Source organism: Neoarius graeffei, chromosome 14 (assembly GCF_027579695.1).
Source record: "Neoarius graeffei isolate fNeoGra1 chromosome 14, fNeoGra1.pri, whole genome shotgun sequence".
NCBI lineage: Eukaryota > Metazoa > Chordata > Actinopteri > Siluriformes > Ariidae > Neoarius > Neoarius graeffei.
This window is the reverse complement of record NC_083582.1, coordinates 73948778-73966684: the sequence shown is the minus strand read 5'-3', so window position 1 is coordinate 73966684 and position 17907 is coordinate 73948778. Positions and strand designations below refer to the sequence as shown.

At 41.2% G+C, this 17907-nt stretch overlaps 1 protein-coding gene across 1 annotated transcript in view; it reads left to right on the top strand.

Annotated features, from left to right (window-relative positions):
- The window catches only part of fh (fumarate hydratase), a 67436-nt gene extending 52356 nt beyond the window's left edge, over positions 1 to 15080 (top strand). The window contains exons 9-10 of the mRNA XM_060940303.1: positions 6632 to 6785; positions 14863 to 15080. Coding sequence (XP_060796286.1) covers positions 6632 to 6785; positions 14863 to 15005 — 297 coding nt within the window. The 3' untranslated portion in view covers positions 15006 to 15080. The remainder of the gene's footprint in view (positions 1 to 6631; positions 6786 to 14862) is intronic.
- The last annotated feature ends 2827 nt before the right edge of the window (positions 15081 to 17907 follow it).

The window sequence follows — 17907 nt, the reverse complement described above, 5'->3', positions numbered from 1 at the left end:
AGATATAAATATAAATATCTTAAGGGTTGTTTTACAATCAGGGTACAAAGTTTGTGTCACAGGGGTCCAAAATTCAAATTGATTCAAATTGGTTCTGGTACCAGTTTTTAAGTGAAGGACAAGTTAAAGAACAGATTTCAGGTAATTTTTTGTTGTGTGTATGGTAGTTTTGTGTAATCTGCTATAAGATAAAGAAGATTAAGTGTCGGTTTAAGCAGGGCTGGGAGAAACAAATGAAGTGATTCTCGGAGAGGACTTTTTTTTTGACAATTCAGAATCCACTACTTCCATAGTGCTTTTAAATATAAGGCTGTAAGCTTTGTGTTAGTTGTCTCTCTAATATTTATGTCCCAATATCTTGACCACATTTTAGGATGAAAATAATAATTTTAGATGTTATTTTATATTGAAAAATTAGCTGTCTCGGAGAGGACTTTTTTTTGACACAATTGCATACTAATTTGATCAAAATAGTCTGAAAACTTACCGGCATTCAACATTAAAACTTAACTATGTTTCCAATGATATGGAACCAAATATTTGTTTTATGGTATAAAGAATGATGTAAGTGCATCCCTTTTGGAGCTACCTGTGGTCAAAAAAGCACTTTTTCTAAATGACACGAGTAATTTTGCTAAATATGACATATATTGCCATACATTCACCAAAAATAACGTTATCACCAAATTTTTTTTTGCATGGTAAATAGAGCTATAAACAACCAAGTTTATTTAGTCAAGCCTTTTGATATTGAAGATAAGTGTTAAATATGAATTTTTTTTTTTTTTTTTTTTTAGCTTGCCTACCCTGATTGTAAAACAACCCTTATGCCAAATTATTATGGCATGTTACAAAAAAAAAGCAAAAATCCGAGTCCTCGTCTCCAATTTACAAGTCTGGATGCAGTTAAAGGATATGGGACATGAAACATAAATGCACGCTATATCAGTTTCTTTCCATTAAAAATATGAATTAATTGCATCAACAAATACAAAATCATCTATTAAATTCAGCAAAATCATTATATTCGTGATATGGCATTTCTGCTCGACTTCAGATATGCATTTTTTGCAACCGGAAGAGCCGCTGTCACGTGATGATACGTCACAAAAACTTTCGGGCACAGCACAAGCGGGTAGATGAATGGAGAAGTGGATGACAAGAAAATTGTTTTTATAGTCTTTAAAGTACATTGGACATCATACATTGGACATCATGGTGTATTGTGCTGCTTATGGTTGCAATAATTCCAATGGGAAATGCCCTGGAGTAAGGTTTTTTGCATTCCCCAAGGACCCGAAGCTGAGGAAAGTGTGGGCTCACCTGCGCATGCGCAGTAGGCTTCGCGCATGCGCAGTAGGCTTGGTAGGACAAATCAAGAGGTAGGATAACTTTACAGAACACCTGTTGAAAAAACTTTGCACCTACTGTTTCCCACAAACTGTGTTCGGACCATTTCACTGAGGATTCTTTCAACATTAATACTCAGGTACTGAGCGATATTAATTCATGAAACAGGAAGTATAAGGATGAGAAAAAAAAAACAGTTTAAATCGGGAAGCTGCGCACATTTGCGCCAGGCTGCACAAATGTGCACAGCTTCCTGATTTAAACTGTTTTTTTCTCATCCTTATACTTCATGTTTCATGAATTAATATCGCTTTTTTTTTTTTTTTTTTTAAATCGGATCTGCGCGATTCAGCCGTGAAAAAGGCGGCATCCGCCGAAAGGCGCGCTGTTTGCATCCCTGCGACGGAGGCCAGGGGACAGGGCAGGAATATTTTTGTTGATATGAGTGATCCGGTGCGATTTCGCGACCCCCCCCCCCCCCCCCCCCCCCCCCCCCCCCCGTTGAAGACCTCTGCGCTAAGCAACTGAAAGCCGAGGTAAGGATTAGTATTATAATTTTGGGTGTATCAATTATTGATTATCATAATTCTGACTCGTTTCGCCATTTTGAATGTTTTCATCTCGGACTCTGGAAGCATTGTATCTCAATCAATCTCGAAAAATATCAGCAAAAAAAAAAAACTAGCTTGCAACGGCCTTTAGCTAGATCTATGATGAACTTTCAATGTATGATACGAAAATAATACTTCTTTCAACAGATCATTAGCCTTTGAGCAGAATTGTTTTTAACTTACCAGGAAGTGTTATCGAGCCGACCGCTTTCAGTTTCATGAGGGCTGAATGAACTCTCACTCTCAGAATCATCTGACCCGTCAGAGTAAAGACAAGATCTATGTTCATATGAATTTCCAGCTATCGGTTCGAATTGATAGGGTCTAACTTCACATCTCTGTGAAACATCGGGAATGTCACTGTCGATGGTGTCCATTTCGGTAACCTGTTTACATTAGGTTCCCAAGCGCTGGCTCCTTGGAAAGTTTGTGTGACGTCACAGGTCACGTGACCACCTAGCTCATTAACGAATCCTTGTTTTACGCTGATGTATAAAAAAACTTCAATAATGTGGTGATTTTCACATTTTTGACGTCCTGCAGTGATTTAGATGGCATTTCTTATGTCCTTTATACATAATTATACCCAGAAAAAAATCCATGTCCCATATCCTTTAATGCACGAGTCCGAGTCATCAGTGCTCAAGTCCGAGTCAAGTCATGAGTCCTTTAAATTAGGGCACGAGTCAGACTCGAATACTACAAGCCTGCCAGTGCAGCAACGAGAGAATATGTATAAATATAAGTAGAGATGCACCGATACCACATTTGTGAAAACCGATACGAGTATGAGTACTATCATTTCAGTACTTGCCGATACCGAGTACTACCGATACCGATACTGTTGATGTTATTAAAATATAGGCTACCTACATATCTATAATCTAACACCCGCGGGCCGCCACAATGCTCGCAACCACCCACTACAACTCTGCGCACTGACATTCAGTACCCAGCAGAGGGAGACAACTAGTCATGAACGAGTGTATAGAGAAGAAGACTCAGCCGTTAAATGAAGAGGCGCTGTCTGCTGGCAGTGTAACGTGGACTACAAGGCTATCTGCGCTTCCGTGTGCAACCTCTCTCGATTGTCGCGCAACATTCACTCCCAGAAAACTACACTCATTGCAAATAGCCTACACAAAGAATTAAATATTTAGCTGCTGCAATTTCTGAAAAAGGCTGCTATTTATTTGGATTAGATTACAATGTCCAACTTTCGCAGTCAAGAAAGACTTGCACTCTTGCAACATGTAAGACCGATTGTTGATGAAGGGAGGAGAGAGCAGTGAGTTACCACATGCAGCGTGATCATTTCACTCCGCTGGTCACTTACCCCCTCTATCATCGGCCTTCCGCAACATTGCGGTCTTGGTTGACTTAAGGGTTGTTCTGGTGGTGCGCTTAAACTACTCCAATTACATTTAGCAACAAGACAAGGGCGTGAAAGGGAGGAGCAGTGACCATCGCAACATCACAGAGAGCGCACAAGATAACAGTGGCGGCCGGCGACGATGTATTATTTAATTTCCATCGCCAGTAATGCAGACTAATATATGCCCCCCCCCTCTCATGTGCATGTGCGCACATCCTGCTGTGTGCTGCAGGAGAGTTGAATGCCTCGAGCACGCTCTGGTTCAGTCGCAGAACTTGTTAGGCAGACGCTGTTGCTGTCCATTCGCAACATCGCGTCCCGTGCTCGTGGAGCTCCATACCTGTAGATGGGACGTCAATTTCCTTGGTCTTAGCGTTGCCCTCAACTGAAACAAGTTGGAAAACTCAATCAGCCATTTCTTGAAGCTCTCTCTCTCTCACTCTTCACTCTTAAACTCTCCCGGTTGGACTCGTACTTAAAAACTCTGCCGGTTGGACTCACCTATATAAAAATCCGATTTTCATTTGTTTGTTAGTGAGTAGCCTGTCCTACAAAACCCTTACCTAGGCGAATAGCCAACATTAAAAAAGGACAACGTTGGGGATCTTAGCGTAGGCCTATCTGCGTATGGCAGCGAAAGGGAGTGGAGTGTGGAGAGATGTTTAAAATGACAGTGTTGGGGAAAGATGTTGTGACAGCACTGTTTCATGACTACGCAAACACATCTTCGTCATGGAAAAATGGGTTGTTGTCGAACAATTTTTTTTTGTCTTCTGACGAAATTAGCCTACGCTCAATGCTTGAGATTTACAATTTTTTTCCTGGGAGAGGCTTTTTTTCCTTGAACGGACGCTGGCAAAAGGCGCTTCACGGAACACTATCGGCGCATGGTATAGCCTATCATATTATGCTCAAGCCTGAGCTCAACAATGCTTCAGTTTTTTTTTTTTTTCTCTCTCGAATGGAACAAAAAGCGCTGCGGGGAACATTTGGTATCGGCGCATGGGATCGGCACTGGTATCGGTTCATGGTATCGGCAACTGTTTGACGAGTATGAGTATATTAGTGGAGTATCATGCCGATGCCAGTATCGGTGCATGCTTAAATATAAGTACACTACCGTTCAAAAGTTTGGGGTCACCCAGACAATTTTGTGTTTTCCATGAAAAGTCACACTTTTATTTCCCACCATAAGTTGTAAAATGAATAGAAAATATAGTCAAGACATTTTTCTGGCCATTTTGAGCATTTAATCGACCCCACAAATGTGATGCTCCAGAAACTCAATCTGCTCAAAGGAAGGTCAGTTTTATAGCTTCTCTAAAGAGCTCAACTGTTTTCAGCTGTGCTAACATGATTGTACAAGGGTTTTCTAATCATCCATTAGCCTTCTGAGGCAATGAGCAAACACATTGTACCATTAGAACACTGGAGTGAGAGTTGCTGGAAATGGGCCTCTATACACCTATGGAGGTATTGCACCAAAAACCAGACATTTGCAGCTAGAATAGTCATTTACCACATTAGCAATGTATAGAGTGGATTTCTGATTAGTTTAAAGTGATCTTCATTGAAAAGAACAGTGCTTTTCTTTCAAAAATAAGGACATTTCAAAGTGACCCCAAACTTTTGAACGGTAGTGTATATTTCTGTTTGACTTTCAATGGTATGTTGAATTTTTTTGTTTTACTGTTTTTCATGTATACGTTATGGCAGAAAGCACGGCTAGCGATTAGTGGATGTATTTCATCCATGCTAGCGATCCAGCTCGCTTTCCCTTGTACAGTAATTTTCATTGGCAAGTGAAGCTAAAACTATATGGGCTTTAGTTTCTGTAATTTAAAGCAGTTTCATAAGGACCATTAAGTATTTTAGATTGAGTCTAGCAGTAGTTTGTTTGTATTTTCTCATGACGACAGGCGCGAGACAAATTTATCAGCTGTGGTGCGAAAATGTCCGTAATATTGTAGTGTGTTGGGGTGAACGGACGGAGGAAGAAACGCATTATAAACGGACATTCAAGTCCAATTAAAAATCGTAAGAGAGTAGAAAATAAGCTGAAATAGAATAAGACTGATAAAATACAAGAATAAAAGTTACGGTGCAGAGCGAGGAATTAATCAAAAGCCTCAAATTTGATTTAATAAAAGGCAGCGGTGAAGAAGAAAGTAAATATTGAGCCTTGATTTAAAAGAACTGAAAGACGCAGCAGACACAAAGTACTGTGTTTATTAATGTGGGAAATACACTCAGTATAATATGCATTTATTCTTTTGAAAACCCACTAGCTGACTGATCTGGCATGTTTTAATTCTATCTCATCTCATTATCTGTAGCCGCTTTATCCTGTTCTACAGGGTTGCAGGTGAGCTGGAGCCTATCCCAGCTGACTATGGGTGAGAGGCGGGGTACACCCTGGACAAGTCGCCAGGTCATCACAGGGCTGACACATAGACACAGACAACCATTCACACTCACATTCACACCTACGCTCAATTTAGAGTCACCAGTTAACCTAACCTGCATGTCTTTGGACTGTGGGGGAAACCGGAGCACCCGGAGGAAACCCACGGGGAGAACATGCAAACTCCACACAGAAAGGCCCTCGCCGGCCACGGGGCTCGAACTCGGACCTTCTTGCTGTGAGGCGACAGCGCTAACCACTACACCACCGTGCCACCCGTTTTAATCATGCGACGGTAAATATATGCGACGGCGTGGCGAAGTAGTGTCCCAAAGTGTTTTTTCTTTTTACCAATGAGCTCACTATATAGAATTCCCGAGAGAGTGAGTAGGGAGGAGTGAATGAGTGAGTGATTTCGGACACATCCATCGCCGTTATCATCAAGTTAAATGATTTTTAAATATCTGTCGGTAAACTTGACATCTGCAGCTGTATGATCAGAAGAAATTAATGGTGTTCTATCCCATGATGTTTCCAGTTTATTTTGTATCTGAAAATCTTAATAGTCTGCTGTGTGACTTCAGAGCAGAGCAACAGAGCATCGTTCTCTGATTCCGAGGTGTGTCAAGTTAAGAAAATAAAACTGCGTGTCATCAGGACTACTTGACGATAGAATAATTCAAGAAGCATCTCTTTTTTTTTTTTTTTCCCCTTCTCTCTTTCTGTTCCCCCACTGTAATGACGTAACATACATGACACATTGGATATGTCTGGCCACACCCACAACTGCACCTTTTCCATTTACCTCTATGGCCATGCTTCCTACCACACATGCACGTTATTAGGCGTATTAACTTTTTCACCATCTTGTATCTCTATCTTCCTGCGCAGATCAAGAACGTCCTGAACTCTGCCCGGTTGCTAGGCGATGCCTCGGTTTCCTTCACGAAAAACTGCGTGGTTGGAATTCAGGCCAACACGGATCGAATCAACAAACTGATGAACGAGTCTCTGATGCTCGTCACCGCTCTCAACCCTCACATAGGCAAGTACAATAAAATCACTCGACCACCAGAGGGCGCTCCTTCACAAGCTTTAGCACTGTCCAGTTTTTTCTTTTCGTCACTCGGACACTTTTCCACCAACTTGCATATAGTTTTATAAATGTATTTTGTCTCCATGTTGTGTGTTTCACTGCTCGTCTCAGAGACCGAATCAGTTTTAAAACACTGAAGTGCAAAAAAAAAAAAAAATTAAGAGCATGACCCAGGATAGCCAAGTCATCTTGATGATGTAATTTTAAACAAATGTTGGCGTAATAAATAAAACTTAAAACAAAATGTATGGTTGCGGTCGGGGTGAATAAATCACCAGCCCAGGAGAGAGCAGATTTCATGTCTGGCTTTCTCTCTCTTTCTTTGCAAAATAAATGGTGTATTTGGTGTGTGCACTCTTTTCACAAAAGTTTGTGAACACCCATATGTACTTGTTGAACAGATCGAGTCCCCCCCGCCCCCACCACCACTTTTTTTTTTTTTAACTATTATTATAACCCCCACTCTTCTGGGAAGATTTTCCACTAGATTTTGGGGCGTGGCTGGGGGAGGGAGAATTTGTGTTCATTCAGCCACAGGAGCATTATACCCTGTCCACACTAGGGATTTTGTATCAATACGATACTACTTTCGTATCGCAACACCTGTCCACACTAGCGACTATACCGGTACTGTAGCAGTATAACAATATCGGTACGAAACCCACAAATGTATGGGTTTCGTACCGGTACAGTATCGGTACTGTAGCGCTTCGCTGTAGTGTGGACAGATGAAGCGGCTCTGTATCGATACAAATATAATGCGCATGCGCAAAGTCACACACCTCAATCGATGTCTTCGCTGAATAAAATAGTGAAGAACGGAGATTCGTTTGTTTCTTTCTCAACTGCCTCGCGCGTTTTATACGATTCGACTGAATAAATGACCACCAGAAATACAGACTGTACACTGACAACAAAAAGCACACACACGTTGTTTCATCCGTACGGAAGCCGAGACAGGCCCTCCATATAATCCTTTTTTTATTCACCTTGTTATCCCGAGATAACGATATAATTAATTCAGGATCTCGAGAAAACAACACAACTAATTCGAGATCTCGAGAAAACAAAACAATTATTCCGAGATCTCGAGAAAACACAACTAATTCGAGATCTCGAGAAAACAAAACCGTTATTTCGAGATCTCAAGAAAACAAAACAATTATTTCATGATCTCGAGTAAACAGCTGAGAAATGGTTTATTCGGGCGCGCCAAGAGACTTGTGATATGCTGACTTTGGGGCTATTTCTCATTCTGTATAGACACAACTTTGGTCATTAGAATGTCTGGAATAATCGATCACCTAATAAGGCAATATTTTGATCAGGGGTTGACACAGGGACAGATTGCATTAAGTCTTTTAATAAGGGATAATTTCAAAATTAGTCCGCGGCACCTCCGCAGAAGACTGGCCCGGCTTCGTCTCTACCGACGGAGATACAGTGATCCAGCTGAGATCATGAAATAATTTTGTTTTCTCGAGATCTCGAAATAACGGATGCCATATATTCTCGGAAGGAAGTTACTCAGTAACCACGGAAACATTTCGCGCACGCGCATTTCAACTACCGTGAAAGAAAACCGCAAACATTTCTCGCTAGTGTGGACAGATGCACTAAACTGTACTTTACTTTGTTTCGATACAGTTATACCACTTTCGTACCGGTATAAGTGTGAACACAGCATTAGTGATGTCCGGTGAGGAGGTTTGCAGCGCAGCCTGTGTTCCAGTTCGTCCCAGAGGTGTTCAGTAGAGTAGAGTAGAGGTCAGGGCTCTGTGCAGGACACTTGAGTTCTTCCACTCCTCCTTGAACACACCATGTTTTTCTGCAGCTCACTTCATGCACAGGAGCATCGTCATGCTGGAACAGGATCGAGCCCCTTAGTTCCAGTGAAGGAAAATTGTAATGTTGCTGCATACAGAGACATTCTCCATAATTTGTTTTTTTGCCACAAAGGTGGGAGAAGTGTGGGGAAGAACCACCATCATACATGGGTGTCAAGGTCAAGTCCACAAACCTTTGGCCATATAGTGTGTTTTTAAACGTAATGTGCTTCATAGTAGTGACGACGTCTTGACGCAGTAACTATATATAGCGTGCTATTTGTTCTGAGCCTCATTGCCTGCTGTACTAGGAATCGCCCGAGACCAGGAGAAGTTTTCACTCGCTGGATTAATGTGTGTGCACGGATGATGGATAATCGAAGACTTTTTTTTTTTTATGAAGGAGCGAACTTGAATGCGAGCAGGGGAAAAAAAAAAGATTAAGTAAACTCGTCCATACTCGCTTCCGACTTTCTATTTTTTAAAAATACGTTTTAAATAGTCAAGTCAAGTTTATTTGTATAGCGCTTTTAACTATAGAAATTGTCGCCTGTGGCGAGGAAAAACTCCTTCAGACGACATGAGGAAGAAACCTCGAGAGGAACCAGACTCAAAAGGGAACCCATCCTCATTTGGGTGATAACAGATAGCACGATTATAAAATTAACAGTTTTAACATGGTCAGTTTCGTTGATGTTATAAACTCTTCATTGATGGAAACTTGAGTGCAAAACTGTTCATGACAACTGCAGTCCTAAAGTTAGCAAGTCAACTGTAGTCCTCAGGCATAAAAGCATTACTGTAAGAGTCCAGAGCGTCCTCCAAGTGTGACTTTCAACTATCCGTACGTATGGGGCCGTCCTCCACAGGAGCGATGTGATGAGACTCCAACCAGAAGTAGGGCATCAGGATGGATCAGGCAGGTCCGAGGACCAGAAGACGTCAGGATCTCGATCTCGGGATTGACACGTAACTCAGAGGGACAGGTGGAGTGGAGTGGGGCGGAGGGGGGAAAAAAACAAAAAAACACGGTGTTTTTCAAAAATTTGATATTTGAGATGTAAATATCCCAGAAGCTACATAGTCTAGGCAAATGAAACGGAACAGGCTTAATGTTGAGCAATATAAGATTTATTCCTCAAAATTTTAATGAGAAATTCAAAGGTATGTGGATTCCATGAACGATTTCACAAATTTTCAATATTTGCGAACCCGCTCGCTTGACCGTCTCTTCCGGTGCTGGTGGTCGTCCAGATCCTTTTGCGCTGCACAGACAGCCTTCCTCTTTGAACTTTTTGTGCCGTATCCAAATCTACATCGCAGTTGGTGCATTTTAGAGAATTCTCTCATAAATGCACGCTGCAGTCTTGTTCGACGGTGTTCGAGCGTACTCTAACACACCTTTTTCTTTTCCAGTGAATGGCATTTCTACACCTAAAAAGATGATAAAACAAACATTAAACATAAAATTTTGACCTGTTTCCACACATGCTGTTAAAGTTTGAGGTCAATTGAACAAGAATTGGCAAAGTTATTAGATTGTGAAATGATATCAGATTTTTTGAAACCCCCTGTACAATCTCTGGAGTTTTTAGACTTGGCTCCTCTTGTCGTGTTCTCTTTAATCACGCATTTCTTCGTTGTTCTTGAAGCATTTGCTTCTCTTTAACGTTTTTCTTGATAACAGGGAGATGGTAATACCTTTTAATCTATTTCTCTATTTGAACAACCAGAAACGGTGCAAAAATGAACCTTATTGAAGACCGATTAAAGCTCAGAGGCAACGGTTTTAATTATATGCACATTTTAAACTTTATATGTTAAAAAACCCTCTGTAATTTTCTTCTGGTCCCAAGAAATATTGTTAATAAGTAATAATTAAAATAAGTTAGCGCGGAGCATGGCGAATTTCTGTTCAGCTGTTTTCGTGACCACTCGGCGTGTGACATCATTTAAGCCAAACAAACCGCTTGAGTTGAGTCCACTTCCGCTTACTTACATTGCCGTTTGGCTTGAGTGCAGACGTGCGTTCGGGAATTTCCAAAGAAAAAACGTAGCTTAATTGTTGTGCAGTGAACTGTGACAACGGGACCGGTTCAGGAAGAAGTTTTCCGAGAGAGGAGAAGAAGCAGAGAGAGTGGATTGACTTTTTCCAGAAGAGGTGAAGAGGCAGAGAGTGTGGATTGGCTTTTTCCAAAAAAGGAGAAGAGGCAGAGAGAGTGGATTGGCTTTTTCCAAGAGAGGAGAAGAGGTGGAGCGAGAGGGTTGGCTTTTTCCGAAAGAGGAGATGAGGCAGAGAGTGGATTGTGTGCATGAAGCCAGAGGGTTGGCTTTTTCCGGAAGAGAAGACGAGGCAGAGAGAGTGGATTGTGCGCGTGAAGCCAGAGGGTTGGCTTTTTCCAGAAGAGGAGACGAGGCGGAGAGAGTGGATTGTGCGCGTGAAACAAAATCAAGCAGTCAAAGAAGAAACGAAGCAGCAACGCTCAAGCAAAAAGGAGAAGATTGGAGGGAAACATTTTTACTTTTGCTTGCAATTGACAAGTCAAGAATCCTGAGGGATCCTGTACAGTCATTGTGGAAATGAGACAAAGGGATATTTCCTTGCTTAGTCTCGGCTATAAATAGTATAATGCCGCGGATGGCAGGCTAATGTGGCCTACCGGCGTGCTGTCCAGTAATCGTTCCCTATATCCACTAGGGAGGGCGGTTTAATTCTTCAAAAGGGCTCTTATTTAGTATTACGACGAAAGTAAAAATTTATCATAAATAGCAGGATAAATCGTTTGGGCGCGAGTGTTGTTGAGGTCTGGGGTCACCGTGATCAGAGTCAGCCGAGTTGCTGTCCCATTCCTAGGCCGCACGGTCAAACCAGTGAGCCACATTCACCGATTGCTTCACAACAGCCATAGGGTCATACATATACGGTTTCACCTCTCGATATTCAATTTGGAGAGTTCCTACTTCAAAATCGCTCTCGCTTTCAGACATTTTACACAACCTCTCACGACCAAAATCCGTACACGTGTGCTCAGTTTGCAAGTAAACACAGAACTGCTCCCGGTCTGTTTGGCTTAAATGACGTCACGACGACGGTCCCCTGGCGGTGAAAGTGCGCATAAGTGGGATGTAAACAAACCTTCGGAAATTGGGCAAAACAGTATATTTTAAGTTTTATTCAATTTTAGGGTGCAAATTAGATACTAGGAAGATTGAATTGGCTTTTTGGGTCGTTCTTGTAGACAAAGTTGATATTCTGCGTTTCACCTCCGACCATTGCCTATGACCTTTAAGCTTTGCTTGGTACACCCTATAAGTACACCCTGTAATTTGGTAACATGGAGACTTAGCATGACCGTTTCCTTTCACTTGAACTAAGGGGCTCTGTTCCCACATGACAGTGCCCCTGTGCACAAAGCAAGCTCCATGAAGACAGAGTTTGTGAAGGTTGGAGTGAAAGAACTGTTCAGCACAGAGCTCTGACTTCAACCCCAATGAAGACCATTGGGATGAACTGGAACACCAACCGACTGCACCCCAGGCCTCCTCACCAAACATCAGCACCTGATCTTGCTTATGCTCTTGTGGCTGAATGAATGGGCAAGCAAACACCGTCACGCCCCAAAATCATTCAGTTGGCCAGAGGGTCATGTAGTTCACAATGGATTAGAATAGTGTTCTGGTTTGTGTGTGTGAGAGAGAGAGAGTTAAATTGAAACAGCTAATAGTCACTCAATAGGCCTTCACACTTTCTCAGGATCTTCCTCAGACTTGCAAATACAGAAGTGAAACACATTGCCTATTCTCACCGTGGCCCAGCCAAGCAGCCATTAGTTCTGTCCCCAAGAAGCTGTCATGAGCCTTTGAGAACCTAAGCACACAGTATGGCTAACTGGCATGGTGTAGCACGCTGGTGTCCAGTCTTATCCGCAAAGGGCTGGTGTGGTTGCATGTTTTGGTTCCATCACGCAGGAATCGCAGCTCATTCTACCACTTGCTCTTGGCCTTCAGCTGACTCTCAGGTTCCTGATTGGACTAAAATCCTGCCACCACACCTAGACTTGGCAGATGAGATCGGGCACCTCTGCTTTAGAGCTCGAACTGTTGGACATGACTTTTCCAGCCACTTGAACACAGGATGTGAACTTGAACCCAGTTATTTTCTAATGGAATAATTGGATTCAGGAGTGAGCAGGTTTTAATGAGATAATGAGTAGTTGCTCTTGTGTGGATGAGAAGTTTAGAGGGCTGTTACTGCTGGCTCAGTAAGTGTAGACAGTACTGTGGAAAAAAAAACGAGAATGGATTGGATTGTTTTTAAAAACTGATTTGGAGGTACCAAAGTCTACAGTTTCGTCAGAACGTTTATGATTTTTGATCCCTTGTTAAACCAAAACCCAAAAACTATGCTTAATGGGGAAGGAGGAGAAATGTGAGTAGGGCTGCTCGGTGTCACATTCAGAAGTTCGCCGATGACACCGCCATCGTTGGGTGTATCAGTAACGACAGAGAGGAGGAGTATAGGAGCCTGGTGAGGGACAATGTGCAATATAAAGTGCAATATCTCTCCTGCCGCCGCCCCCCCTTCTCCCCACTTTTTTTTCCTCCCCCCTCCTTCCCCTCTTCTTCTCTTCCCCATACCTTCTTTTATATTTGTATATGTAAATACTTAATTTATTTTTAATTTATCTAGAACTTTTCTCTGGGTGGCATGGTGGTGTAGTGGTTAGCGCTGTCGCCTCACAGCAAGAAGGTCCTGGGTTCGAGCCCCGTGGCCGGCGAGGGCCTTTCTGTGTGGAGTTTGCATGTTCTCCCCGTGTCCGCGTGGGTTTCCTCCGGGTGCTCCGGTTTCCCCCACAGTCCAAAGACATGCAGGTTAGGTTAACTGGTGACTCTAAATTGACCGTAGGTGTGAATGTGAGTGTGAATGGTTGTCTGTGTCTATGTGTCAGCCCTGTGATGACCTGGCGACTTGTCCAGGGTGTACCCCGCCTTTCACCCGTAGTCAGCTGGGATAGGCTCCAGCTTGCCTGCGACCCTGTAGAAGGATAAAGCGGCTAGAGATAATGAGATGAGATGAGAACTTTTCTCTATTTCTTTTCTCTGTTTATCTGTAATGATGCTGCTGGAATCTTAATTTCTTAGATAAAAAAAGTTTTATCTAATCTAAGCTATCTAAAGAATTGAAGCACATAGAAAATGCTGCACTCAGCAATACGTAGGACTCCGAATCGAGAACCGTGAACTCTGTGCAGGCTGCACGAAATGGCATACAGAAATAGAGGTGTGAGCTTATAATTTTCTGACAATCATTGAAAATCATGTCTGACTTCAGGATCTGTCAGTCGTGTTAGTGAAAATCCTGTTGGATGTAATCTTTCCAAGTGGAAATCTTTTTTTCTTTCCTCCCCCCCCCCCCCCCCCCCCAGAAGTCAGGGTATATATATCACATTACTCTATCCACATTCACTGGATATGACCAATCAGTGTGCGTGATTGGCTACTCTACTACTAGGATATCGGCTCGTATACCATGAGTAGAGAAAAGCAAAATGGCGGAGCGCGTCAAGTCCTTTCATTTTATCACATATTTATAAAAAGCCGAAATGGCTAAAAGAAATTAGATTTTTTGGGGGGGGGTTTGCATCCACCTATCCACAAAAAAAAATCTCTTCTACACTTGAACCCAGTCGGTGGCGGTAATGCACCTTTTTCAGTAGGTTTGCCAACTGACGAAAAAAAAAACTAAAAAAGAAGAAAATAGTGGAGCGTGTTGCTGAACCAACCGAGGACGAATTTAAAAAACTACTCAAACACACACGCGCAAAAAAAAATATGGAATAAAAATATTTGATTGTAAGATTATTTGATCCCCCCCCCCCCGAAGAATTATCGTATTTTTCACAAATTGCTCCTGTCATTTCGCCGGTTTGTTTACATTCTAAGTGAAAATGATTTTGTCAGATGTTTTGTATACAGTTTTTATTTATCGAACTTGCAAAAAATGAAAATGCTCTTTCTCAAAATCCAGTGAATGTGTATAGAATAAAACTTATTCCGCTCAATCTCATCGTACATGGCTTACAGACAACTCGGTGCTACGTGCCTCATCAGCTATCGGCTCATGTACGACTCGATTTCGTGGAATAACCGTTAATTATATACTTCTGACATACCGATCTCTCTTTCTCTGTGTTTGTCAGGTTACGACAAAGCTGCTACCATCGCCAAGACTGCACACAAAGAGGGTTCAACGTTAAAAGCAGTTGCCATCAAACTGGGTTATCTGACAGAGGAGCAGTTCGAGCAGTGGGTCCGTCCCCAGGACATGCTCGGCCCCAAGTAAATTATTCCCATTACAAAGCGTGGAAATGCTTCAGCGAGGCCTGTCTTTTTACAATAAAGTGTTTCTTTTTTGGAATCCGTTTTATTTTTGTTTAAATCCAGGAATGTATTTTGAGTTTCCCTGTATTTAGGTTTTCAGTCTCCCATCTACGAGCATATCGACAGATCCACAGGACCTTTTGGACCCTTTCTAAGCGCATCATGACAAATCGTGGGGGTGAAAGTGTTTCAGACTCCCGTAAAACATCAATCAGTGAAATTTGATAAATGTCAGCTAAAAATCAAAATGGATAAAATCCAATCCAGCTTTATTTATAAAGCACTTTAAAAACGACCAGAAGGTACCAAAGTGCTGTACATGATACAATAAATACAAAATAAATTAAAAGACATAAAAACATCAATAAAAACAGATATATAATAAGACAAAACATAAGATAATAAAATACATAAGAGTTACACAGCGATATTAGAAAGCGCATTATTGGATGTTCTTGTGTGATGCGGCTTAAGATGGAAACCTTTATTATATATATATATATATATATATATATATATATATATATATATATACCCACCCACCCCCCCACTGGCTGGAACGCCCGAAGCAGGATTATGTCGTGGCGATGTCCGTCTGTCCCGAGAAGGGCGATCACCTTCTGAAATCGACTCCTCTCACAATTTTTGGAGGAATTTCACAAAACTTGGCAGGATTCTTTATATCTTGGTAATACGCATATTGCAATTTCATTCAGTTGGGTCACATTTTACCAGAGTTGCAGCTCTTGATTAACAGCACTGTACTTTCACAATTTCATGAAGGTGTGCTCACACTTTGAAATCAACTCCTCTCACAATTTGTGGAGGAATTTCACCAAACTTGGCAGAAGGTTTTGTTGTATGACAGTTATACGCAGATTGAAATTTCGTTTAATTTGGGTAAATTTTCCCAGAGTTATGCCCTTGATTATTAACAACCTTGTAGTTTGGCGGTTTCCTCAAGGTGTGCTTGCTTTCTGAAATCAACTTCTCTCACAATTTTTATCCCCCGCTGGCCAAAAGGCCCGAAGGGGGGATTATGTCGTGGCGATGTCCGTCCCGGGAAGGGTACTCGCCTTCTAAAATCAACTCTCTCAATTTTTGAAGGAATTTCACAAAACTTGACAGGATTCTGTTCTATGTCAATGGCCCAGTTACCAGCGGGGGATCTTGCGCTCTCCGAGCACTCTTGTTTTACTCAATTTTGCTGTGTTTCATGTACTTCATTCAAGAAAATACAATCCTCTCAGACCATATGCCAAAACTTACTTTGACTTTGTGGTATTCTGCAGTAAAGTGGTGTTTTAATTGCTGGTTTATAGTTAATCTTCATCCTGTAAACTGACCTAATCTGGACGATAGCTTATTGTAGAATCTGTTAAAGAATTTGGCCACCATTTTATAAAGATCATCTCTTATAACATCTCATAAGACCACTATAATCAGTGTTAAACCTGAGGATCTGTTCAGAAGGGGTGAATAATATTAACAGGTTATGCTGTGTGTAATGTGTTCAGTGGTGCTTACATGCCAACCTTGACTAATACTCGAATCAAGATCAAAGCCTACCATCACTTCAGACATGCAGTTTGTCTTGGTGTTATGATGTAAATTAAAGTAAATTGTGCCTCTCTGCTACTTCCATCAGTGCACTTTTCATTTATTCAGCTACATTTTAAATTAAAAGTTTGATTTTCATGTATGGTCAACAGGACTCAATATTAGTGGTAGTCTGACTGTCCGGGACAACCAAATGTTTAGTCCGGATGAGTCAAATCCGCATCTGCCTGTCTGACGAGCCGAGCTGAATATTTGTTGTGAGCGTCGTCACCATTTTTATAGTAATTATTCAAGAGTAGAAAGTCTGAACTTTTTTTTTTTTTTTTAACTCTTGAAAATGTCTGTTAACTTTTTAAACTGGTGATAATTTAAACTTTCGAATTTCACCGCATGATGCTGACAAGAGAGACTTTTTCTGTGGATGTAAATACTCAAGGAAATGACAGTGAATCTGAATAAAATTAAATCTTGATTCATCCAGTAAAACTTGGAAGTATAAATTAATTTAAAGAAATGAAACTGAAAGAAAACAGGTTGGACATGAGGATGGAATCACGTGGTTTGTTTACTTGTTTCAGGGTTAATTATTTGTTGAAGTCAATGTTCATAAGTGTCCTCTTCCTTCGATTGCTTGCATTCTGATATAAGTGAGAACGGGGGATGCGTAAGTGAGCAGCAGCTCACAGTTGATCTTTATGAAATTCTGTGGAAGCCGAGTACAGCAGGTACGTGTGTAAAAATAACCACGGCGTAATGTCTGATTATAGATTATTAGACTCTTCACAATCGGAGAAATTGTGATCAAACATCTCAATAAAATAAATATCTGTAGTGAATCTTCATTTCTTTCATTCATTCATTGTATTTTTCTTTTGTACAGTTCACATTAACCGTGTCAAATGTCGTAAAATATTTTGTGGGAATTTTACGACAGTGCCGAACTCGCTTACAATTTTTCATTCATGGCGTGATTCCGTCTCCCTTATGTCCAACTCCGTTTTCTTTCACTTTTAGTTCTTTAAATTAATTTGTACTTCAGGTTTTACTGGATTAATCAAGATGTAACTTTATTTCCTCCCGAAGCTTTGAATTTGGGCGAGTCTAACTTCAAACTGCAGATCAGGTCATGCAGCACATGCACCATAATGGGGCTTTGGATAGATTTTGGTTATTGTTATAATTAAAGTTTTTGCTTTTTATTGAAAAATTATAAATCATTAACGCATGATCATAACTATACCTGTTTTTTTTTTTATAAACTTTGTTAATTATTTTCCTTTCATCGAACTAGTAACTATAGGAAT